Source organism: Medicago truncatula, chromosome 4, assembly GCF_003473485.1.
Source record: "Medicago truncatula cultivar Jemalong A17 chromosome 4, MtrunA17r5.0-ANR, whole genome shotgun sequence".
Lineage (NCBI taxonomy): Eukaryota > Viridiplantae > Streptophyta > Magnoliopsida > Fabales > Fabaceae > Medicago > Medicago truncatula.
The window spans coordinates 11887000-11913720 of record NC_053045.1 but is presented as its reverse complement, the minus strand read 5'-3'; the positions used below and the strand labels follow the sequence as shown (position 1 = coordinate 11913720).

Genomic DNA, 26721 nt, shown 5'->3' with positions numbered 1-26721 from the left:
AAGTTTTTATTTTGGTCTCATAATTAATAAAACACTCGTTTTGGTCCCTCACTTTTTCCTCCATTTGCTAAATAAATCTCTGACTTTTAAGTTTAACCCCAAATGTCTACGGTGGACCAACAGTGTAGGTGGTCCACCATAAACCCTATTAATTTCTTTAATTTAAACCATTTGATTTCTTTAACTTAATCGTTTGACTTTTTTTTAATTGACAACCATCAACACCTAACTTTTTTCACCTTTCTTCATCTTCTTCCATCTTCCTCTTCCTTCATCTTCATCAATCATATTCATAAATTCATAAAAAAACAAAAAATTAAAAATTCATATTCATAAATTCATACCAATTGAGAAGAAACAAAAAAAAAAATTAAAACAAAAAAAAATAAAATTATTTTCTTCTTTTCTTATGACACCAACACAACAATACAAAACCCCAATTGAGTTTCTCTCTTTCCCTCTCCTTTTCATTCTTCCTTCTTCCTTCTTCATTGTTTCCCTCTCTCTTTTATTTTTCTTCTTCTTTTTCTGTTTTTTCTTATTCTTGGTTTGTTTCTAATTGATTTCTAAGAGCAACTATACTTCTTATTATTCTTAACTTTCTCTAATCTATGTTTATTGTTACTCTTCAAAAGTAATGTCGCTATCATAAGCAAATGATTTTCGAATGACTATTCAACGCATCATCCATAAGAGAAAAAGTTTCAACATCTCTCATCAAGCTTCTCAAGGACTTAATTGATGCACTTATACCTTTTTAACAATGGCTCACTCATTCTCTCCTATATAAGGACCTTGTTGTGAATTCGATGAAAAATCACACCAATAACAACTTGATGTATGGAGCAAGAGATAATCAAGCAGCCAAAAACAAAGTGTATGGAACAATTAAATACAAGCCAAAAGTAGAAAACAACGGCGAGAAGAACACAAGGAAGAGAAGAACACAAAAGAATTTGTTGACCCAGTTCGGTCCAAATTGACCTAGTCTAGGGGAGAGAGCAGCCCTCCGATCCACTATATGATGAGTAACGTTACAAAGAGAAATCAATGGGTTACAAGAATAAGTCTCCCGCCTAATTCTACCCAAAGTCCTAGCCTCTTCCCGTAACCAGGAGACTCAATCCTAATAGTGTTTCCCAAGGTGAATCAACCCACAAACCCTAGTGTTTGTTCCGAAGAGACAAACTCTATACAAACCCTAGTTTTGTTGTTGCCTTTCTAAACCCTTGTTTCAGCCCCCTCTATCTCCAAGTTTGCTCTGATACAAGGTCTATATTTATAGTAAAAGTTTCGCTTAAAATTTTGAACAAATCTGCACTCAAAAATTTGTTTCTGTTTTTCGCTGTCATCACACCATCGTGCCACGATTTTTCTAGTGCCTTGCCTCAAAAAACTGAAACCTCCATCGTGCCACGTTGCCCAGCCATCGTGCCACGATTCTGCAGAAACCTGATTTTAAGTTAACTCTCACAATTCTCCACCTTGACTTCAAATCAGTGATGATGCCAATCATCAACCTCCTTGCTGCTCTTTCCCTTGCTTCCCACTACTCCAAGTAGCTTCACAAGTTTACACCTTAACCTCTTCAGCCATCAGAATGTCTTCCGCCTTCTCGAAGATCCTTGTAGTCCAACTACGCTAGGAATTTCAGGTAGTTCTACAAGACTATACCATACTCTTCAATACGAGACATCTCCCGCTTTCCTTGAAGATCTACTTGTACCCAATCACCCTTGGCTTTTAGAGTAATCCACAAGTATACACCTCATAACCCTTTCAACCATCGGAATGTCTTCCGCCTTCTCGAAGGTCCTTGCAGTCCAACTACACTAGGAGTTTTAGGTAGTCCCACAAGCATTCACCATAACATCTTCAACGCAGAACATCTCCCGCTTCCTTTAAGATCACCTTGCATCCAATCACCCTTGGCCTTCTTTTAGAGTAATCTCGCAAGCCGTGCTATACATTCTTCAACTTCATGAAGAAATCCCTTGCTCACCATAGAGCATAGCACCCAAGGTCCTTCATAGTCGTACCATTACCGGTGTGTTCAACTCCACCTCACGCTGAGCGTACTCTACCTCAATTAGCAAATGTGTACATCCCACTATGTCTTCAACCTTGAAACTCCACCTCAACAGATAGATCATGAGTATTCTTACCACCGCCTCTCCAGGCTGATGTTGAGTGTTTAACGTCTCTCCAGACGACCACCGCTCCACTAGGCATCAATCTCAAGGTGAGACACATCACCTTCTTCATCCTCCAAACAACACCACACCATCAGAGCACCCGCATCCTCATAACCCTCAGAGACAATTTGTGCGGAGTTACCATTAACCTCCGGACAATCCTTCTTGAAGTGACCCATCTTGTGACAGTTAAAGCATTCAAACTTTGACTTGTTACCACTCTTTCTCCGGTTACCTCTACCTCCACCATTCCCTCTTGAGACACTTAGGCCCTCACCGTGTTCATGAGTCAAGTCCTTAGACTTGGTCAACTCCTTGGTTCTCAAAGCCGCTTGAACTTCTTCCAAGGTAATAGTGCCTTCCTTGCCATAGAGCATGGTATCTTTGAACGATTCAAAAGATTTCGGTAGAGCACACACCAAGAGTATAGCTTTATCCTCATCCTTAAGTTGCACCTCAATATTCTCCAAGTCATCAAGGATTTTGTTGAACTCCGTAAGTTGCTCCATGATGGCCTTTGACTCTACCATCCTGAATGAGTAGAGTCGTTGCTTTAGGAATTGCCGATGAGCCAAAGGCTTTGTCATATACAAAGATTCCAACTTTGCCCACATCGATGCCACGGTTGCTTCCTTTGCTACTTCTCTCAAAACTTTATCCCCGAGGCACAAGACAATGGCACTCCTGGCCTTGTCCACCATCTCGGTCTTTTCCGCTTGTGACATGGTGACCGGTAACGAACCTTCACCCTTCAAAGCTTTCTCACACTTTTGCTGTATTAACACCGCTTCCATCTTTACCTTCCATAACCCAAAATCGTTACCTCCAGTAAACTTCTCAATATCCCACTTTGAACCCATGATACTTGATTATCCTTTGACCCTTGCCCCACGGTGGGCGCCAATTATTGTGAATTTCGATGAAAAATCACACCAATAACAACTTGATGTGTGGAGCAAGAGATAATCAAGCAACCAAAAACAAAGTGTATGGAACAATTAAATACAAGCCAAAAGTAGAAAACAATGGCGAGAAGAACACAAGGAAGAGAAGAACACAAAAGAATTTGTTGACCCAGTTCGGTCCAAATTGACCTAGTCTAGGGGAGAGAGCAGCCCTCCGATCCACTATATGATGAGTAACGTTACAAAGAGAAATCAATGGGTTACAAGAATAAGTCTCCCGCCTAATTCTACCCAAAGTCCTAGACTCTTCCGGTAACCAGGAGACTCAATCCTAATAGTGTTTCCCAAGGTGAATCAACCCACAAACCCTAGTGTTTGTTCCGAAGAGACAAACTCTATACAAACCCTAGTTTTGTTGTTGCCTTTCTAAACCCTTGTTTCAGCCCCCTCTATCTCCAAGTTTGCTCTGATACAAGGTCTATATTTATAGTAAAAGTTTCGCTTAAAATTTGGAACAAATCTGCACTCAAAAATATGTTTCTGTTTTTCGCTGCCAGCGCACCATCGTGCCACGATTTTTCCAGTGTCTTGCCTCAAAAAACTGAAACCTCCATCGTGCCACGTTGCCCAGCCATCGTACCACGATTCTGCAGAAACCTGATTTTAAGTTAACTCTCACAGACCTAATAGTTGAAGAAATACAACAAGAATTCTATCTTTTTACAATTATCATTCCTCTGTCAAAATCAATAACGCCCAAATACTTAGAAAAATTCTTACAAACTTTCGACCATAAAATTTTCTAAGTGTTCAAAAGTCACTTGCCCTTTAAGTTTCTTACACATGTGATTGTATATCAAGTGTGTAAACACAATCTTATTTATTTGTTAAACTCTGATTAAAAAAGTCTCTTATTGTGTGTTTGAGCAAATTGTAATTGTGTGCGATTATAGTGAAAAATCTCTTAAAAGTGCAAAGGGACTGAATTACCTTCGGATTGCAAAAGGAAGTAGGATAATTTGCTTGTGACGTCTCTCTCTCTTGATTTCGCTGCATAGTTAGTTTTAGACTCCGACTAAACTCTACTTCTGATCAGACTGTGAACTATTTTTGATAAACAATTAATTTTTTTTTTGTTGTAAATACCAACACAAACTCATCCTTATTTTGTTTTTCTCACATTTAACTGAAGGACTACTGATTCAAACTTGACTTGAGGCTTACCCAAATCCAATTATGTTGTATAATCCTTAGATCACCGTCTATTTAAATATGCATTATTTTAAATCTCACACTCACCTAAAAAATTATATTAACTTGAAGGTCGAAGTGTTAGCAAATACACAAATGAACATCAATTTCATTGTAGATTCCGGCCAAGCTCAATCTAACAAGCGAGTCTTTGAGATTATTGTCTTCTTAAATGTTTAATTTTTTTCCCTCGACTGTTTAAACATTAGAATAGTTAAATTGTGTGTTGCTTTTTATTGCATGTTAAGAATCCAGTAATTTATTCTGAGTCATTGACAATACACCAAATCTTATATTCAGAATCAAATCAAATTGCATGTTAAACATCTAATCTAGTAATTAATATTTTTGAAACGAGATATGATATGATCCATTGAATCATTGATAACATAACAGGTGTAAAGGTTATAGACTTACGCCAAATGTCATATTTAGAATCAAATCAAATGTGTATCAATAGTCTTCACTCGGCGCCGATTAAAACAAATTATGTTGTACATTGAGGCATACCATGTGCTTCATCATTAATAAATTATTGTGTTTTTAAATCATATAATTAAATCTAAGAATATTTAATTCAATACTTTACAAAATCCAATCAGCTAATGTACACGTGCATATTAAATTAAACTAGTTTTATAAATATCATAACAAATATAGAATCTTCATGAAGCTCTATAGGACAGCAGTAAATGTGAACAAAACTTGACTCAGAAGAAAATAAAATAGTACTACGTCCCTTGCAAAACACATGCTATATTAAACTAATTTAAAAAATCTAAAAATAAATTTAAAACCCTAGTGAAGAGGTCTATAAAAAAGTGAGTTGTGGTGTCACTTAAACCAAACTAGACTCTTTAAGTGTAGAGTGTGGTACAATATAGAAAGATAATATATCACATGGCTATCAAACTCATGCATGCAGTTCAGTACGATTCCTATGATGGAGGTCCTTCTGGACTTAAGGTAATCATCACTCATTTATCATTTCTTTCAAAGTATAAATAATCCATACTAAAATAGAAGGGAAAAAAGTAGTTGAAAAATTGATATTTATTGACTAAATTTTTAATCATATATATCACTATATTTTTTTTTGTTTATATTCCATTTTAGGTTATCCTTACGATTTAATATATAAAAAAAATTGAATCAACAAAAAATTATGTTGTTAATCTAAAATACATTCATTTTTATTGACTCAAATTTTTTTTATACATAAGATCTGAGAAAATAGTATGATTTTGGTATACTTACCTCACGGTTAATGAATTTTATTTTACTAAAATTTATTATTTTATTGTACTATATTAGAAAATCTGATAAAAGGAATTTCAATATTAAAAGAAGAAAGAAATGTGTATTGGTAAAAAATGATCAATGGTTTAACACTAAATACAGTCGGTCATTCAATATCTTTTTTCTTCTTTCCCACTCATTTTCTCCACTAGATGCAATTAGGGATGGAAATAGGCTAGACCAAGCTAAGCTTTGTAAGGCCTGAACCTGGCCTGCCAATTTTTTTGAAGGCCTAAGCCTGGCCTACGACCTGTCATAGACTTACTTTTTAGGCCTGAGTCTGACCTTTTAAAAGCTTGATATGGTCTGTTAGCCTGTTTAAAAGCCTATTTCATATAAATATCTTTAAATCAGTAATGTGATCTAAGTTTAAATAGATTAGCGAACTAATATATCAATTAAATTAAACTCTCTTTTGATAATCAACATGAATTTTTAGAGAATTTGACTATATATTGTATCATATTTCAATTCTAGTTTACAATAATACATTTAAATATGCAAAAAATTAATGTATATTAGTAAGCTTAAATTACTGAAAAAGTTAACACATTTTTATTTTAATTCAAAGTACAAAATGTAATATAATAATAAATAATATTATTCATATTTACTTAAATAGGCCGACCTAATAGGCCTAAGAGGCTTTTTTTATGGCCAATGACCTGACCTTTTAGGCTAATTATAGACTTTTAAAAAAGCCTAAACCTTTTCTATTTAAGAAAAAAGTCTAGGAAGGGAAGGGTTGGAGTTAAATTGGAGTTTCATGACCTGGAAAATCAACATCAAAAGCAAGTTGACAATGTGATCGAAGATCGTACCATGGAACCATGGTCCGGTGTTAATTCCATTGGGACTAACTTCTCCTTCTCGGCAATTATGTAGGTCCTATTTGGATAAACAGCTTAATTTACAGCTTATATAAAAAGATGAAGTTAAACTAAATTGTTTTCGTACCAGTTATAATTTCATAAGCTATTTTCAGAAGTTCTCCCAATATTTCATAACTTCATAAGTGCTTGTGCCAGTAAATAAGCTCAAACAAACCAATCCAAACATGCCCTAATATAACAGCATGAGCATACATTTGAAACTATTTTGACCCAGTTATGCATTCTACAAGTAAAGTTTTTTTCTCAAATACATGTCTATTTATATAATTATTGTTCTTTCTCAAATAAATTCCTAATTAAAACTAATTTTGATTTAAGGGACTTATACTAGTATGTATTTGCAATATGGAAAGTAAAAGCATACATTTGCATGATTCCAAAACATAGAAAGTACTATAATTCCATTTACATTTGCATGAGTCACTCTAATTCAATTCAATATTGTTGGTTTGTTTTAAGCAGCATGTTGAAGTTCATATTCCAACTCCAAAGGCCAATGAAGTTTTAATCAAAGTGGAAGCAAGTAGCATTAATCCAGTTGATTGGAAGATTCAAGATGGTCTTCTTCGCTATTTATTGCCTCGAAAATTTCCCTTCACTCCTTGTATGATTATCTTATCCTTTTTTTTTTATTAAGCTCCGTTTGGATTAAACTATTTTTTCTCTTGCCAAATAAAGACATAATTTACATTTCTTTGTTTTGTGACTTTGATTCAGGCACCGATGTAGCAGGAGAGGTAGTAGATTTTGGATCACAAGTTAAAGATTTCAAAGTTGGAGACAAAGTTATTGCTAAACTCAACAATCAAGTAAGTATCTCTTTCTTTTACTTCTTTGTGTTACTTCTCATTTCTTCCTATGGTCTCAATTTCAAGTGTAAATTGCAACACAATTTCATGAATATGAAATGATTTTCAATTCTATATATAATTTTCAATTATATACGCTCGCACACTCACATTAGATACATTACTCGTTATTATCTATTAATATTTATTTCATGTTTTGTTAAATAACAGGATGGGGGTGGACTAGCTGAGTTTGCGGTGGCTAGCGAGAGCTTAACAACTTTGAGACCATCTGAAGTCTCAGCTGCTGAAGGTGCCGGTTTACCTGTAGCCGGTCTCGCGGCTCATGATGCCATCACAAAAATGGCAGGAATTAAACTTGATCGTACTGGTGAACCCAAAAACATTCTGGTAACCGCTGCTTCAGGTGGCGTAGGTGTATATGCAGTTCAACTTGCCAAACTAGGAAACAACCATGTCACAGCCACTTGTGGTGCTAGAAATATTGAGCTTATCAAGAGCTTAGGCGCCGATGAGGTTCTCGACTACAAGACTCCAGAGGGAGCATCACTGAAGAGTCCATCTGGTAGGAAATATGATGCAGTAATACATTGTACTGCTGGAATACCATGGTCAACTTTTGAACCAAATTTGACAGAAAATGGAATTGTTGTAGATTTAACACCTGGACCAAGTTCATTGATGAAATATGCGTTGAAGAAACTTACCTTTTCAAAGAAGTTGTGGGTACCTTTTATTGTAACTATCAAACGTGAGGGCTTAGAACATCTAGCTGAATTAGTGAAAGATGGAAAACTTAAGACAATAATTGACTCCAAGTTTCCTTTGGGCAAAGCTGAATATGCTTGGTCTAAGATCATTGATGGCCATGCTACTGGAAAAATCATTGTGGAGCCAAGTAGGGTTTTGTTTTGAATTGTGTTTGGGTTGTATGCTTTATGTTTTGGATGTTGCTTGTTGTATTCATGTGTAGTTAAGTTGTTACACTCACGAGTTAACTCTTAAATCTTACCGGTTTACAATTTTAGATTAAAAAACAAGTTAACTCACATATGTAAACTCTCTTTTTAATAATAGACTGTTAAAAACTAGTGATCTAACCCGTGTGCAATGTACCGTTAACATCATCTAATCAAATATCGTAGTTTTTTGTTTTGTTTCAAACAAGCTTGATTGATTATATAAACGCAATATTAATTTGAATTTAATTTCAACAACATTTTTTTCTGAATCAAAAGCAATGGAAAACATTAGGAGGAGACAAGATATTCTAACTAGGTTTGCACCCCATGATCACCTCCATCCTTTGCCACCATTCTCATAAATTTTTATTATAAAAAGGAAAAAATATACAAGCGGGGGACCAGACCTGAACACGCAAAAAGAAAGCACTAAAACAAAATAAAACCGAGACCTAAGGAACACGGTAATTAGGAAGTCCAACATGGTCTCTAGAAAAATCATGGCTAATAAAATTGGGTAAAACACCGTACACATGATTAGCCAACTTATGTGCACAACCGTTTCTCATGCACCCCGAAGACCGCATTAAAGTCACCAAAAAAAGGTAAAGCCCCAATAACATGCATTGGAGACGAGAAAGGTCAGTCCACAAAAGCCTATGCTACGTGCTTGCATGCACACTAGCTATATACACAATCCGACTATGTCATTCCAACTTTAACAAAATACATTGCAAAGACACAAAAATACAAGAGGGAGAAGGGTTAATAGACTTTTACCCCCTGCCATTTGGGCGATATATGGTTTACCCCCTGTATAAAAAAAGTTTAGAGATCCCCCCTTGCAATTTAAAGATTCATTGGTTTTGGACCCTCAGTGCATATGACTGTGCAGAAATTTATGGGTTAATAGGCTTTTATCCCCTGTCATATTGGCAAAATTTGGTTTACCCCTTGCCACGTCAGCGAAAATGCACAGTCATATGCACCGAGAGTCTAAAACCAAAGAATCTTTAAATTATAAGGGGGGATCTCCAAACTTTTTTTTACATGGGGGTAAACCATATATCACCTAAATGGCAGGGGGATAAAAGCCTATTAACCCAGAGAGAAATAACACGACCCCAAAGCGCCATAGATTAGGAGCAAGAGGCGCTGTATTATTCATACAATAACCCATAACCTGAATCGAAGTCCAATACCAAGTAGGAAGATGCGAAAGAGGTACCTTAGGTTCAACAATAAACATAATCTCTGCTCTATGATTCTGATAAAAATCATGAAGTGTAGTTTAGGATTCCGAATTTCCTATACCTCTAATATTCCAAAGAAAGATCTTCATTGAGAAGTGGATGGAGGATCACCCTTTGAATGAGTATTATAAGCTGACCTATTGAGAGCCTTGTGTTGTTTTTTTGTCAAAACGGGAGTAAAAGGCGCGTTGTTCTCATCTTGTTCCAACACATGCAGTACCAAATTAACATCCTTATAAAGTGTAGGACAAATCTCACTTGTGTTCACCTCCACAATTCTACATACGGGTTGACTAAAATAAAAACAAATTCAACTAAAATATCAAATGGAATATTTTCCATAAAGAATGATAAAAATGTTGACATTTTACGACATCAAAGATTAAATCGAAAAAAAAAGAAGATCAAGGACAAAAGTGTTATCAATAAAAATTGTAGTTTCGGCTGACGGCTCTGCTAGGGTTTCCAAATATCTACATCGGCGCTGCTTTTGCAACTGTTTTTTCATGATCATTGTCATATGTGATTGTGATATAGCTACATATTAATTTCAATTCAACACACCTTTTTACAACTGGTAGCATTAATTCATTCACATAAATCACCATATTTGTCACTTTGGATTGGTTCACTTTCCAATATTCAAGCAATTCTCTATTCACGGTTGCCAATTCATTCATGTTTTTATGTGCCTTTGAAATTATAAATTACTGCGTGTTGCATTTGGTACTTTCTTTTGACCCAGGCATGACCTTCACATGTCCATGGCCTTGTGTGGTATAAAATTAATTAGCTTTGTCAAATCTTGTTCAGCAGCAACGCTCATTCGCTCAGATTATTTCCCCTTCTTCAACCTCCCATTACTGACCCACTTCCACTGCCTACTATTAAAGGTGATTCCTTATCTATTAAAATCAAAGAGGATATGTATGTCAAGGGATTACAAGTTTGTAGCTGTCATTTACATGGAAGGCTTGTTCTAAACAAGGGTGACAACTGACAAGCCCTACACAGCCAAAGATATCACAACAAAGTAGTCGAAACATTGGACAACAACAGGACCTTGGAAGATGACCACCCTTGGTAAATAGTTTTATGAGTTTTCCTTCGCATCTTTTGAAGATCAACATCTTGAATCCTGGATTGATTCGTCTATCTCAATGTACAAAATAATTCAATAAGCACACACAACGACACACACACACAAGCTCAAGTGTGGATAAGACTTATGGAGTTTCCATAAGAATATTGGTTGGAAAGAACTCTGTGAAATTGCTAGCGCTTTTGGCACGCTCCTAATCATTGATACAACCACTAAGAATCGTACCTTTGGTCATTACACATGTGTTTTGGTGGATTTGGACTTTTCTCGTCGTCTATTTCATGAAGTAATGGTTGAAAGGGAAGGATTTGCTTTCAATATTGAGGTTGCCTACAAGTGGCATCCTAATTTTTCCTCACATTGTTAGGTTATTGGTCACATTGTTTCCACTTTTCGATGGTTGCACCCGCAACAAGTTAGTGGGACAGATAACGGCATGGAGAAAGATCTTGTGGTGGACACCAGTAAGAAAAAAGAGATACAAGACAAAGGTAGAAAAATAGGTGCCAAAGAAACCGTTAATTCCACATTGGAAGGAAAAAGAGAATCCACAGGGTATTGGCTCGTCAAAGGCTTTTGAGAAACCTCTTGATGCATATGCGGATGCTGCAACACACAAAAAGGTGAGATCAGAATTTGTTGAGAATGTTAACTCAGAACACTTGTTTTAACAAAATGCGGCCAATCACAAAATACAAACCTAACAATCTCCCCCTTTGATAAATTTTGGCTAAAACAACCTTTGCATAGCACATCTTTAATAACCACAAAAACTTGCACAGATAAAAAGAACAGGAGGAATAAAATCACACTTTCTTTCGTTTTATCACAAGAACTAAACTTGAAAGAAAGTAATAAAAGAAAACTTCAGCATTAATTTCAAAAGAAACATCTTCAAAACTAACGCACAATGGACATGTTGGAACATCATCCAGAACAACAGAGACATGCACCAACAAAAAATAGAAAACCCAGCCTGACAGAAACAACAAAAGAAATTTCAACGAGAAATAAACTCTCATAAGCAACCAACTTCAGAGAAAAATAAATTCTTACAACAGGATGTCAAGACATCTGGTATGACATCAGTACACAAGAAACAGAACACACCCATGTGTATCCATACATCAAGCACATAAACTAGCATCATGACAGCATTAAACCGGCAAAGGAAGCTTCCAGAAACACAGGTCTCTTGGAGCACAAGTCGCGTGAATCATATCTTCAATCAAATCTTCAGTGATCTTACGCAAAAATTCAATCTTCCAAGAATGTGAAACAAGGCAGACTACGATGTCGTACCAACATGTCGAGACATCTTGTCCAACATCTTGCTAGAACACTTATTTTAATAAAATACGGCCAATCACAAAATACAAACCTAACAACCTTCGTAGAATCCAAACAAGGTGAGGGTAAAGTTCATTGGATTAAATTGGACACATTATGTAAGGAAAAAAAGAAAGGTGGAATGGGCTTTAGAATATTTCATCAGTTCAACCTTGCAATGTTGTCTAAACATGGTTGGCGTATAATGCACAACGACGACTTATTAATCTCACAGTGTTTAAAAGCAAGGTATTTTCCTAGAAGTAATTTCTTGAGAGCTTCAATTAGTTATTGCCCAAGTTATACGTGGAGAAGTATTATGCAAGCTTGTGTGGATGTTATTGAGAAAGATGGTTTGTGGAGAGTAGGGGATGTAACGCCCTATTTTATTATTTATTTATTTTATTGAGTTTAGATGTCTTTTTATAATTTAGTCGATTTATTTTGATGAGTGATATTTTGCTATGTTATATGTTGGTATTTATTAGTATAATATATTATGTTATTTGGTGTGGAAATATTATGTTATTTAGTGTAGAGACCGATCATCATATTTAAGGTAAGGGTGGGACTAACTTTCTCTAATTCTAAGTTGTATAATTCTGAAATTGAGTTTAGCATGTTGTAGGTTGTAGTTATGGGAATTTGGGAATTAGGTTTTGAAATTGTAATTGGTTGTTAATAGAGTAGAAAATCCGTTGAATTTGTGTAGAATTGATGTTCATCATGGGTTAATTTTAGTGCAATGTTTTATATGGTTTTGAGTGTCTTAACATGTATATAAATGGTTACACAAGTTTTTGGATCAAATTTGGGCATAGGGAAGTTAAAATTGAAATTTTGGGGTGAAAGGTGGGTTTTTCCCGAGTTGCTCTCTGACAACAGGTCTTGTTTCATGTTCTTGCGTCTTTTTCACACGTTTCTGTTTTAAATTGGCCTTTGGTGTAAACATGAAAGTTGTAGATGATTGAGTTAGCTTTCCAGTAGCTTTGGTTTTACGTGCAAATGATTTTTGGTTCTTGAGATATGATGAAAATATTCCAAGGAGGTCTTAGTGAAAATTCAGCATAACCGTTTCTAAGTTAATCCAAAACTTATGGAATAATTCCAAACCTCAAAACTAGAAGTACTATCAGTTCAACTAGGGTGTTTAAGAGTATTTAACCTATGTTGTGATGGATCTAATTTGGTTTGACGTGAATATCTTTGTTGGATAATTTGAAATACATATATTATGTGAATGTTGTTGTTGAATAATTTGAGTTACATATATTTATGTGGAATAGGTATGATATAGAAAAATAATATTGTTATATCATTCATGTTGTTATTATTAATGATGCTATGTTGTGAAGTTGATGTATGTTGTTGTCTCTGCTGTATTGATTATTAAATCATTAAGTTGCATATGTTGGTCAAGTAGTTAAAGTTGTAAGTTGTTGTCAATGTCGTTAAAGTTGTAAGTTGTTGTCGATGTCGTTGAAGTTGTTGGTTGTCGTTGCCTTAGTTGTTGAGTCCATGCATACTCATTTACGTTGAGGGCTTGATGCCCTGTGAGCTTTTGCTCTTTAAGTTGAGGGCTTGATGCCCTGGGAGTGTATTTATGCTCAATACGTTGAGGGCTTGATGTCATGTGAGCTTTTTCTCTTTAAGTTGAGGGTTTGATACCTTGGGAGTGTATTTATGCTCAATACGTTGGGGGCTTGATGCTCTGGTTGGTACCGCATGCATGATTAAGAGGTCGTAGTTGCATTTTGTCTAGATGGTTCAAGATGTGTAAGATGTCTAAGTTGCATTGTCGAGTTGAAGTCGTGTCGTTGTTGTTAAGTTGTTATTTACCCATGTGTCGTTAATGAAGTGTTTATGATGTTGATTATGATGTTGTTATGTTGTTTATGATGTTGTTTATGTTGTTATATGATGATGTTTATGATGTGAAGTATATGATGTTATAAAATGATGTTTATGATGTGATGTTTATGTTACTATATGACATTGTGTATAATGTGATGAATATGAAGTTAATGATGATTAGAAGTTGATTGAGTTATTAACGAAGTATTATAAGAAGAGTAATGTTATTAATTGATGAAGTGTAAGTTGTTAAATGCTTTTGATGAATTATATGCTTATTATTATTGAATGTGAAATCTCACCCCTTCTGCTTGAAAATGTTGCTCTTCGTATGAGTACCTTGCAGGTGATCGAGTTTAAGTTGCTGTTAGATTGCTGTCGTGAGTGGACTATCTCTCACGTGTGTCTTTAGGTGCTCTGATACGTAACGTGATGAGAACTTTGTTGCATGCTTTTCTATTCCTTACGTGTTACTTTATGAAGTTTATGACTATGTTTTTAGACTGAATTTCTATGAGATATTTATGATGAAGCCTTTGTGCCAAAGACTATTTAGATGTTGAAATAAATTCCGCTGCCAAGCATTGAATATTTTGTTATTAAATTTTTGATGGATAATAGTTAATTATTCCGTTTATGATTTTTAAGAAAAGAAGTGTAGCATTCTGTTTATGTGGAAAACGTAACTCTGGTTATTTTTATGATTTTTTTTTATGTTGGGAAAACGGGGTGTTACAGGGGATGCTCGTCTAATTAACGTATGAGAGGATAATTGGCTTCCTTATCAAAATGGACACAAGATTTGGTCCCCTAAACCTCCTAATTGTGATATTATGTTTGTTTTAGATCTTATTCATCATGATATTCGATGTTGGAATGCCCCTTTAATTAATGACATTTTTCTCCCTTTTGAGGTTGAACAAATTCTTCAATTGCCAATTTTTCTCTCTTAATTACAAGATGAATTTGTGTGGGGTGCTTCACGGTCAGCTATTTTCTTTGCGAAGAGTTCATACCATTTCTTAAAGGCAAGGCGTGAAGTAGAAGTTTCCCATAACTCAATGCTGGACAATGATCACCAAGTGTGGAAAAAATTATGGAAAATAAAAAGTATTCCAAGACACATTCATTTTTCCTGGAGGATTCTACATGTAAAACTATCGGTAAAAAATGATCTTTTTAAAAAAGGAATAAGTAGTGATCCATATTTTGTTTTTTGTGAGCATCATAATGAGACAATTTAACACCTTTTTATGGAGTACCATTGGTCAAAGCAGATATGGTTTGCTTCCTCTTTAGTCGTTGTATTTAACATGCATGATCCCAAGTACGTACCTTTTTCGGAGTGGTTGGAGAGAAATATTATTGATGCTGGTGAGGATATTATTGTTCATGTTTTGGCCTTGTGTTATGATATATGTTGTGCTAGAAATAAAAAAATGTTTTGAGGGGACTGATGTTGATGTGACTGTCATTTTCCAAAAGGCACAAAGATCTATTGTGAATTTTAAGAGTGCTAATACGGTGTTGTTGGAGGCACTAAGTAGAGTCCAATTTTGCCAATATTTAATGTTCATTGGACACCTCCTTTTAGTGGTTTCTATAATCTTAATGTTGATGCAGCAAGTCTGATAAAGGAGGGTAAATGGGGTATCGGTGTTGTGGTAAGAGATAATGAAGGTGTTTCGTAGCTGCTAGCTGCTGGCAAGTCTTTTTTTATCAGACTCGGAGGTTGCATAAGCTATAGCTATGCGAAAGGGTTTGGAGTGTGTGAAAGTCATGTGTTTTATGAATCTTATAGAAGAATCAGATGCTTCTTAACCAAAAAAAAAAAAGAATCAGATGTTTCTAATGTAGTCTTGGCGTTGAATACTCATCAACAATCTTCCACCTATTTCGGCTCTATTATTGAAGATTGTATTAGCTTAAGTGTTTGTTTTCGTAGTTTAAAAAAATTTCATGTTAGGCATGAAGCCAATCAAGTTGCTCATTATTTATCTAAACATGCTCTTCATAATTTAGATTGCATATGGATCGAAGAGACTCCACCTTGTATCTGCAGTCTTGGCATTCGATTTATTGCCAAACTTTTGTTAATAAAATCATCTTTAACGTAAAAATAAAAAATAAAAAAAATAAAAAAAAAAGATATAATTTAAATATGTGAAGAAGATTTGCTTCCTAGACTTGGTTGGGTTTTGATAATAACAAACAAAACATCACAAAAGAAAAAAAATTATGGAGGCGCGAGATGAAGATAAAGACTTTTAGATTGTATAGTGTGAAACATTGTAAGTATGGTCCGAGTTCATTTGAATTTAATCACAATTCATTCTCTATAAGAGTCTACGAGAAGCAAGCTTTTAAAATGTTGGAAAACTGGTTTTCATTGTCTTTTTTAAATATTTTTGATTGTGTAACAGATTACCCAATATGTATAATAACTTAGTAGTTAATTTTATTTTTCAATTTTTTTAACGTTGAAAATGTGTAACCGATTACCAAAACATAGGAATCAGTTACCACCTGTACCAATATTTTTTTTGGATGAACTGATGTGATTCAACTAATTAGTATGAAGGAAAATCTAAAACATGCAGCGGAATAAAAATTTTGATTTTCTTTACTTGGATCATCACGAATTTGTCATGAATCAGTGAATGAATATTACCTCAAACTGCAGCAAAAGTGAACCACGATCACAGCTAAGCAAGGAGCAGAGCCTCCACACGAACAATGCTCCTCCAATTCCTGGTGCTAGCCAAGCGATTAGAGGTTTGGGAGAATTAGGGTTTCTAAAACATGTAACCAAGACTTCAGCACGAGGGTTCTATTTATAGAACTCCTAGTGTGCTCTGCAAGTCAGAAGTATCTATTGGGCTTCCGTAAGCCCAATAGCGAGTTTAGTCTTTTGTTAACTAATTAGCGTTCTTTTCTAAACGCACCCATCATATAAGTCTTACTTATATTTCTCTTTTGACCTTTCTTTTGTGTGTGACCCCATAGGTTCTAGTCACGTTGCCAATAATATTAAATCTAGTATTTAATATTATAAACAGTGATATGTATTTAGCAACACATCATTGCTACCCAAGTGACAAGAATGTCAAGTGATATGACGAAACCTTCATGTGTACAATTACTTATTTGTCCTCATATCTATATTAATCACAAGGCATAGATATTACCACCCTTGTATAGATCAATATTTATATTTCTTGATCCCGAAATATACTGAATAACGAATAAGTCCAATATCTCATATTGACTCGGCATGGTCATGCAACTTTATAGTCATATTTCATCAAGAGGCCTAAAGATATATCTCATGTTATGAGGATGGAAAAATCTCATCTAGGACACTCATGTCCCTCAGCATGATTCATCGAGTACCCATTAGCCAACATTATGGTTATCCTTTTACAGACAACGTTAGAATGACAATAAAGCACTTGAGTACACATCTACGGATCATAGTGGTTTCAGGTCTATGAGTGATATACATTATTATCCCTGTGATAATATCTTATGACATTTTCATAACATACTATGTAGTATTCTAACGGTGGGTCAATCCAATATAAATATTATTTATACCTATGTATAGACTTAATATCTCATATCTATGACTCATGAGATGTGGTCATCAGTCTACATACATAATAGTCTCGAAGCTTTATTATTATCCTAATTCATATTAAAGTTTGACTACGGATACATTTAAGAATAGCGTTCTTTATGTTAATGTAATCTAATGATTAAATCACACTTAATATATCATTGCACGAACTATCTATTTTAGGGACTTTATTAACATTACAAAAAATATAATAAAGAGTGCCATATATTATTTAATAATAAAAGTCATGATACATAACATAAGTTTAACATAAACCATTGGCCTCTAGGGCTTCCACCGACATAGTAATGATTCATGGAATACCTTGGAACTGGTGTCTTGCTTCATATACGTTTTCTATGGACTCTATAAGTACATTTGACATCTAAACAACATTCACCAACTTTCAAATTCAAAAAGTCTAAGATCGAACGTCATTTTCTCACTTAAACTTTCAAACTTACATTTTTGTAACCTTGATTATATTTTCATATCCAAAAAGGCTTATGGGCATTAAGTTATATTCATTTGAAAGTGATTTTGATTTGATACAGCTACAAAAAAGTTCTTCAACATTTGTTAAGAATTTTATTATAGTGTTTGGTGAAGATTCTTGTTCAAAGGTTGTAATAATTTCATCACATTGTTTGGTGAAGATATTTGTTCAAAGTTTGTGAGAATTTCATCATAGGGTTCGGTGAAGATTCTTGTTGTAATGATAATGGAGTTTTATCTTGATTAAGTAGCAAGATTGTTAGATGCGTCATGGGGTGATGGAACTGGAATACTGTTAGGTTAGAAGGGGAACCAGTGTAATCTATTTGAATACTTTTCTCTTCCCTACTCTCTTTATTTTTCAGCATATAGGTTGGAACAAAATTAATTTGTACAATTCCTCTAAGGTTTTGATGATAACAAAATATTAAAGAACAATTGGATATGATAATATATGTTCAAGTGTAAAGGACCATATATTAAAATTTAACAAGGTCTGAACATGTATAAGAACATCAGAAGTAGAAGAGAAGCTCAAAGACTATGGTAGAAGATCTGAAGAAAGGTCAACCAGAAGTCAATGCCTCAGATCAGAAGAAAGGATGTTTCTGAGAAGCTTAAGATCTACATCAGACTCTGGAGACCATCAAACTCTAAAGACCTCCGGACTTTGAAAGTACAGAAGATCTTGAGGGACCCAGACTCCATGTCAGATTTGTCCTCTTCTGTAGTTGTTTCTATCAAAGTCTGATAATACAGTTTTTCTTCTTCTGACCACGTGTAGAAACAAACAAAGAACTTCAAGGACAAAGAGAATGAACATATAATTACAATTTCAATAGAGGAATTTCAAATGTCTAATCAATGGAATTATCCAAATTAGACAAAGACCCAACATTCTTGATTTGAAGCTTCACAACGACTCATAATGTGCTGACATTCTTGATGTGGAACATAAGTTATGGTTCATTCAATCATAAAATTAACATGAAGCACAAAAATGCAACATGACCACAACTTAAAGAACCAATTCAGCTGAATAAAATGATAACCCGATTTACTGCTATAATTCTCATCCACACAATATTGTCTTCCTCATCCAAATTGGTCAAAATAATTGGTTTTATCATATGCTTGTCACATGGGATGAAGAATGAATCGGTTAACTTAAGACACATTACAATGTTATTTTCTTTTGTAATTATTTGATGTTTGATTTTAAAGACTAAATTGAACTTTATAGATAAATTAAAAGACCATATTGAATTATACCATAAGTTAAGAGACTAAACTAAAGTTTTTTGAATCCACATCACCGATATTTAATGGTGTTTATCAATAAAAAACAAAAATGATCAAATTGTGTTAACCAATGCAACATAAGTTAAATGATCAACTTAAATGGTTTTAAAGTTAAGTGTTCAAACTGAACTTTTAAAAATAGTTAAGGGACCAAATATATATTAATGTCTAAATATTATGTCGTCACTTTTTTTGTATTTTAATTGGACATGATTTCAAAATAACCTTAAAATTAATTTAAATGCTAATTGAACAATTATGGTCAAAACTTATATTTCTCCATTAAATTTGTTCACATCACTCTATATTATTACATTCGGATTGAAGGAATAGGTAGTTAATAGCATTTTTTTTATTTGTTATTTACCTTAATGTCGATTGAAAAATTGACTTGATTTATGTGCAAATGTATATTATAAAATATGTTAACAAAAACGTATGAATATTGAATTTAATATAGAAATGATGAATACTCTATTATTTTAGGCCCTATTTAGTCAACACTTACTTTTGCAATTAATGCATTCATATTGCTATACAAATATTATATTTAGATTTAATTAAATCTAAATATAATATTTGTATAGTAATATGGATGCATTTTAAATCTAAATATAATAATATTTGTATAGCAATATGGATGCATTAATTGCAAAAGTAAGTGTTGACTAAATAGGGCCTAAAATAAAAGAGTGTTTGTAAATTTTACATATATTATATTGCTTTCCATTATGATGACAAAAATCATTTTTGAAGATGTTGATTGATTTATATGTAAATGTAATTATAACATATATTAAAACAATAATATGAATATTTAATACTAAAAGGTTTATATTATTTATTAAGTAGTATTTTTTATTTTTATGTTCCTTACAAATTAGTAAAAATAAATTTTTATGGCCTATTTATTTAAGATTATGATTTTTTTTCTTGAATAAACTAAATTAGTCCATCTAAATTAGCACAGAGATAATCGAACATGGGACCTTGAGTCGGAGCACACTTCCAAATCCCAAGTCAATATCACTAGACCAACCCAAGTGAGTTTAAGATTATAAATAATTAATTAAGAATGTACATGAAAAATTAATTTTGCTTTACACAATAGTTAAAGTAACAAAAACATTTAGAATAACACAGTAGTTAAAGTAATAAAGACATTTAGAACATAATTGTTAATTCTGTGGAATACTTTTAAATGAAGTTAGTCTTATAATCTCAAATTTATGGTTTAAATATTATCGCGGAAGGTTGTAAGAGACAATTGAGAATTTAAAGATCGGTGTCATTTAATTTGGGAAAGGAGAGTTCTTTCCCACCATGGGAAAGTTGATCATGTCCATTAGATTAAATGAGGAACATATTCCTATCATACTCTCTCAACCACTAGATTATTTTTTTTATATTATCTTTCACATGGGTGTGTGGGGACATGAAAGAGAGAGTGTGAAAGATAGTATAAAAATATAATCTAGTGGTTGAGAGAGTATGATAGGAATATGTTCCTCATTTAATCTAATGGACATGATCAACTTTCCCATGGTGGGAAAGAACTCTCCTTTCCCAAATTAAATGGCACCTTAAAGATCGAGTATCTATCACTTGTTTCATAAATATTATGGTGTTATCTATATTCTTGTGTATTTGATTATTATTTAATTTAACATAATTTGAGAATACTTTTAAAATATTTTAAAATTAATTGAAAAATATTGGTCAACTTTTTTTTAAGGAAAATTGTGGTCAACTTTTTCTTAAGGAAAATTGTGGTCAACTTATTTTATTGCATTGAATTCATTCATATTACTAGATGAATATAAAACATTTAATATTAGAAAATTGACTTGATTTTGTTAATTAGTTTTTTATATTTTTTATTTACTTTCCTTACTTTATTGCATTGAATTCATTCATATTCATAGATGAATATAAAACATTTAATATTAAAAATTTGACTTGATTTTGTTAATTAGTTTTTTATATTTTTTATTTACTTTCCTTACTTAATAGACAAATAATTTTTTATATTTTTTTTTCAGTTGTCTTGAATTACATGTGAATATAAATAAATATAACAATCACCACAATTTGAAATTTCGCAACATAAGCATCAATCTCACTAACCATTCAAGCTTAAAAAAATTTAAGAATAGGATTTTCAATTGAGTTTATTAAACCCAAATAACTCAATGAGAATAAATTGCTCCAAACACAAACATTTCTCCAAACTTCTTCAATTTTCAAAAAATACAATACTTGAAATTGATTTATAAAGTTTTGTTAATGGATTAATCTCATCCATCTCATCAAATTCAAAGTGTGATATATGCTTCCACAAAGGTATCCATTTCTTCAAAATTATTTTAGCTCACACAAAATTATTTTCAGAAAATTTTTGTCCGATCTTTCTTGGTTTCTTACGACATATTTTTTATAGAAGATTTCTTTCATTATAAGATTTGTGCACAACAAGGTTATGTATCACCTTATGGGAAATAATATTGATATTAGTAATCCTTGTCTTATGAATGTTTTGAACATAAAATCAAAAAATGGATCACTGCTACCTGTTTTTTCTCAATTTGATCATGATTATGATGGAGAAGAAGATGCAATGCAGCCAGTGTCAAGGAAGGTCTTTGACATTAGCCGCGTTGCACCTTCCTTTCGGTCATGATCATGATTGAATTGTGAAACAATAGATACTAGTGATCCGTTTTTTTATTTGAAGTTCAAAACATTCATGAGAGAAGGACTACTAATATCAGTATCATTTACCATAACTTGATACACAACCTTGTTGTGCACAAATCATATAATGAACGAAACCTTCTTTAAAAAAGATGTGGTAACACACCAAGAAAGATTAGATAAAATTTTCTGAAAAGTAATCTAGATTATGGAACAGATGGCATAATGCTCGTAGCCTTGGAGGTCAGATTATTTCTTCCCATATCTTTCGCGAAGGTAACTATTGTGCTGACAGATTAGCGAATATGGGTCACGCCATTCAAGGTTTTGTTTGGTTGGACTCTCTTCCAACGGAGTTGCATGCATTTGGATTTCTTTCGTGATAGAGTTAGATGGCATAACTACATGTTTCCTTAGTATGTTGTAGTATGTTTTAGCTTTTTCTGTTTATTTTCTTCTTAGGGTTTTGGCATAGTCCCCTCTTCTTGTATATATTTTCCCCTTTTTTTTAATAAAATTTTAGAGTTTGGCAGCATAGAATGGGGGTTTTCCAGGGTGCCAACTTAGTTGGGATGTCGGTGTTTCCTTTTGATGTTTGTCCTCTCTCCTTGCCTAGCAAAAAAAATTTTTAGATTATAGCAATAAAGAGCGGTATTTGTGATGAATCCTAATTTTTGGGATTAACTTCATAACTATCAGTTTTCTTAACAATCTTTCACATGTATTTTGTTAAAGTCTTTGGAGGATGAAAATTTGATATATTCCAATTACATTGACCTCTTTATTCAGAGTTTTTAACTTTGTACCAAGTGAACCTTGATCATCGTAGAAATTTACATGAAATTGACATGAATATTGATCAGATTCGTTAGGTTGTCTGTGTATGGAATTTGGTCTAGCATCTGTCCACATCTACAATTTGCAAAAATATAAATATCAATAAACTAAAGAATAGCAAATAAATGCATATATAATAATGAGACAAAGAAACGTAGTTTAATGAAAACTATATATAATTAATCGATTGATGCTTTTTTTCCCTTAGTATATGTTGGGGGTTTATAAATGTTTCTTAAATAGATTTCAGACACACAAATTAATTTAATTCAAAATTTAGTCTATAAATAATGACTCAAAACTTGGTCACAATCTAGGTATTTGGTGAAGCAACATAAATGGTTATTTTGGAACTGACTTATCAGGCCTGTCATTCAATGGTTTCTCCTTCACTTTCCCTTCACTATCTATTTTGTTTTTGGTCTCATCAAGTATGTACTCGTTTTTTGTTGAAGAAATATTATCCAATATTTATTTAAGGATATATCTTCAACTAAAGAGAGTAAAATTTATTTTTAGTTGAAAAAATATTGTTGAATAAAAACATTTTTCTATAAGGGTTTGCATATGGATTTGAAAAATATAATAGAACTTATCATATAGATTAAAATATCTTAGATACTGTTAGTAGTGGTTGATTATTTTTTCTTTCCCTACTAAAAAAATAGTGGTTGATTTTTTTTATACGGAAAGTAGCGGTTACTTTTATAATAGATAAGACTTGTTTTTTAAAAAAATGAGAGAATTATGTTATAACATATGTTTCCATGTGTGTGTGTGTGTGTATTATTTCTATAGTCGTAGAAGATTATTAATGTTAATAGTAAAAATTTACTTGAATAATGCTAAGTTTGACACCTAAACTTTTATTAAAAAAAATAAAATTAACGATGCTCTTTTTTTTCTTCCAAATTTGAGTGGTGATATGATCATATTGTTTGAAAGAAGATTATTAATTAATATTAAAGAATGTGGAATCAATTACATGGATTGAAATATTAATAATTGTGGTATACTATAATTTTAATATAGAATCAATTTATGAGAAATATATACCATGGTTTTGTTCTGATTGGTTCATGTTGAGTTCATTCATTTAATTGATGTCCAGCAATGAGGTTATATTATCATTTGTTAAGTTATTTAATTGTTGCTGAATTGGATTGTTGGAATATTTATCCATCATCATTTATTCTATGAATCAAAATTCACTTTTGAGTTTCTCACCATATTTTATATCAAAAAAAAAATATAACTATAATGTCATATTTTTCATGTACTTATAAAAGTACCATAAGACAACCTTTTCTACAATTATTTTACCAATAGTTCCACTTATTGAAGACTTGGAATCTCTGGAAAATATATATTTGATGATAGTAACTACAAACAATGAAGTGGAGGTGAGACAGAGGAGAAAACATGAAGGTCCAACTCAAATAAGTTTGCTCTCATGTAATATTTCTGGTTGCATGAACTATCTTTACATTGACAAAGTCATTAGAAGAAGCACCATTTTAAAGATATTGATATCTTTGTGGAAGCATACATCACATTTTCATTTGACTAACACAATAAAACATTATCACAAATTGAGAAATAAATTTAAAGTAAGGTAGATTTTGATTCCAATGAAGGCAACACAGAAGACACTATAAAATATTGTGATAATGTACACACCATATTGAATCATCACTAAGGAAGTTTGACAAGTTGTCACTTTAAAAAATTCCCTAATAATGTTTCCCAGGAGGACATGGACACATAAATTGAGTTTGCAAAGATGACAAAGAAAATGTTAAATTTTTTTTAATCCTGAGTATGAGCCTTAAGTTTTGAGGTTAATGCAAAAGATTTTGAGGTTAATGCAAATGATTCATACATGTAACATGCATAATAGGGTAAGACACAATCAACATAAAATGCACAACACAAGGGAAAAAAATAACATTGGTATAACTCGGATTACATAATCCGAACTGCAACAATACAATTCGGATTATAAAATCCGAACAGCTTCAGTGTACAGGAAAAAAAAACCGACCTAATTAACTTGCATGCATAACGAGTCACTACTAACCTTCACTTTGATGTTTGTTAAAGCTTCAAATGCGGTGATTTTGAGCAAAAAAAAACTCTTAAGTTTGGACAGATTTTTGTGGTTCGGATTTTGGGATGAGAGAGAGAGTGAAAATTTGAAACTGTAAAACTGTAAAATAGGAGGGGTGATTTTCCTTATATATATTGAAGTAGTTCGGATTATATAATCCAAATTGCATTTCATATTTTTTCGAATTTTATAATCCGAAATGCATTTTGGGAAATTCTATAGGATGCATGAGTACCTCATAGGACGGGAAAAGTAATAGTCTAATATAAGAGGTAGGATTGTATCTTAATACACACCAAATTAGGGAATGGAATACCCATTCCACTGATTTTTTTTAAATCTAAATTATAGAACTCCATTTTATATTACTCTAAATTTTATCATACTAAATCGTGCTCCCGTGCTTCACACGGGTCAATGATAAGCACAATAAGCATAGTAAATAAAAAATAGGTTAAATATAATATAGTTGAAACTTGATTAAGAGATTACATAAGTAATAATAACATTAATTAACGAACATTCTTGGTAAAATTCATTAGATAGTTTTTCCACTTATCATCAGTCACATGGAATAAAAATCATATTATGTCAGAGTTAGTAGTTTTTGTATCAGAGGAACAAAATCGAAAAATGGGTCATTTTGTTTTATGGAGTTTTCAAGCATTACCCACGTTTTTATCAATTCAAGCATCATAGCCTTTGTCATCTACCTCTGCTCCACAAAATCGATGAAAGAACATACCAAAATTGTGCTAGATAGAAAGATATTTCATACTATTTTCATTTTGTTATCCTTTTCTTCAAATATGTTTATGAAGCATTTTGATTTTCTACTTGATTTCCTTCCTTTTTTGTCTATTAATTTTTGTTTCTTAGTGGTAAAACTTAGAAATAACAATCTGAATATGGTTAAGGGTTTTAATCACAATAAATTACAGTTTTTCATAGCGACTTTAATATAGTGCACTATTGTTCAGGTAACAAACCCTAGATACGATGTTTATATATATTCACGTAACTCCTCACTTCATAGCAGCTCATCAACAATGGATGTGCCACTTCTCACCAAGAAGATCATAAAGAAGAGGGTCAAACATTTCAAAAGACCCCAAAGCGATCGCAAGATCTGTGTGAAGGTATAATAGCTTTTCACTTTTTCAATTCTGTTCATTGATTATATTCTTTGGATGTGATGATAGTAATTGTCGCCCCAGTCTTAATTTGCACCTAAGGTGTAATATGGTGACTGACACTTTGATCTAACAAACATGCACTACCATTTGATCTCTTGCGAATTATTGTATTTTGTTTATCATCTAATTAAAATTTAATGCTTGTTTATCATCCAATATAGTGCACTATTGTTCAGGTACAACAATTTTTTTTCTTCGTTTTCTATATACTTCATTTGATTTTACCCATCTCAACTCTCTTTCAAACATGCACTTATTTTAGTCTCACTTGGTATATTGAGCCAAAGCTTGATGCCAGGCCTACAATGATTTAGTTTCAGCTTAATAAAGAAAGAATTTCTCTAATATTTCAAGAATGTACATCAACATATCATTAATTCAAGGGATGCTTTATTTATTTTAATTTTTTGTTATAAACTTTTCAATATTCTTCCCTGACGATGATTTGAATTCCATCATGTCTCATATCTTTTGCATAATTCCTTCCAATAAATTTGAGTCTCGTTGAATTGTTTAGGTATTTTGTGTTTTTGACAATAACCTATTCCTGCTGTTTTGTTTGTATCTTCTCCATGCTATACACAGAAGTGGAAAGACATCAAAAAAGATTGGAATG

The 26721-nt window shown here is 32.8% G+C and overlaps 1 protein-coding gene and 1 non-coding gene across 2 annotated transcripts; both read left to right on the top strand.

The window, feature by feature from the left end:
- Positions 1 to 5204: 5204 nt before the first annotated feature.
- Positions 5205 to 8358, top strand: LOC25491771 (chloroplast envelope quinone oxidoreductase homolog). The gene is made up of 4 exons (XM_013599793.3): positions 5205 to 5317; positions 7006 to 7147; positions 7261 to 7352; positions 7563 to 8358. The coding sequence occupies exons 1-4, from the start codon at positions 5252 to 5254 to the stop codon at positions 8265 to 8267; spliced, it is 1005 nt and encodes a 334-aa protein (XP_013455247.1). The 5' UTR covers positions 5205 to 5251; the 3' UTR covers positions 8268 to 8358.
- Positions 8359 to 26097: 17739 nt separating this feature from the next.
- On the top strand, positions 26098 to 26173 carry LOC112421536 (small nucleolar RNA U31b). The gene has a single exon (XR_003011862.1). It is a non-coding gene; the product is annotated as a small nucleolar RNA U31b (small nucleolar RNA).
- The last annotated feature ends 548 nt before the right edge of the window (positions 26174 to 26721 follow it).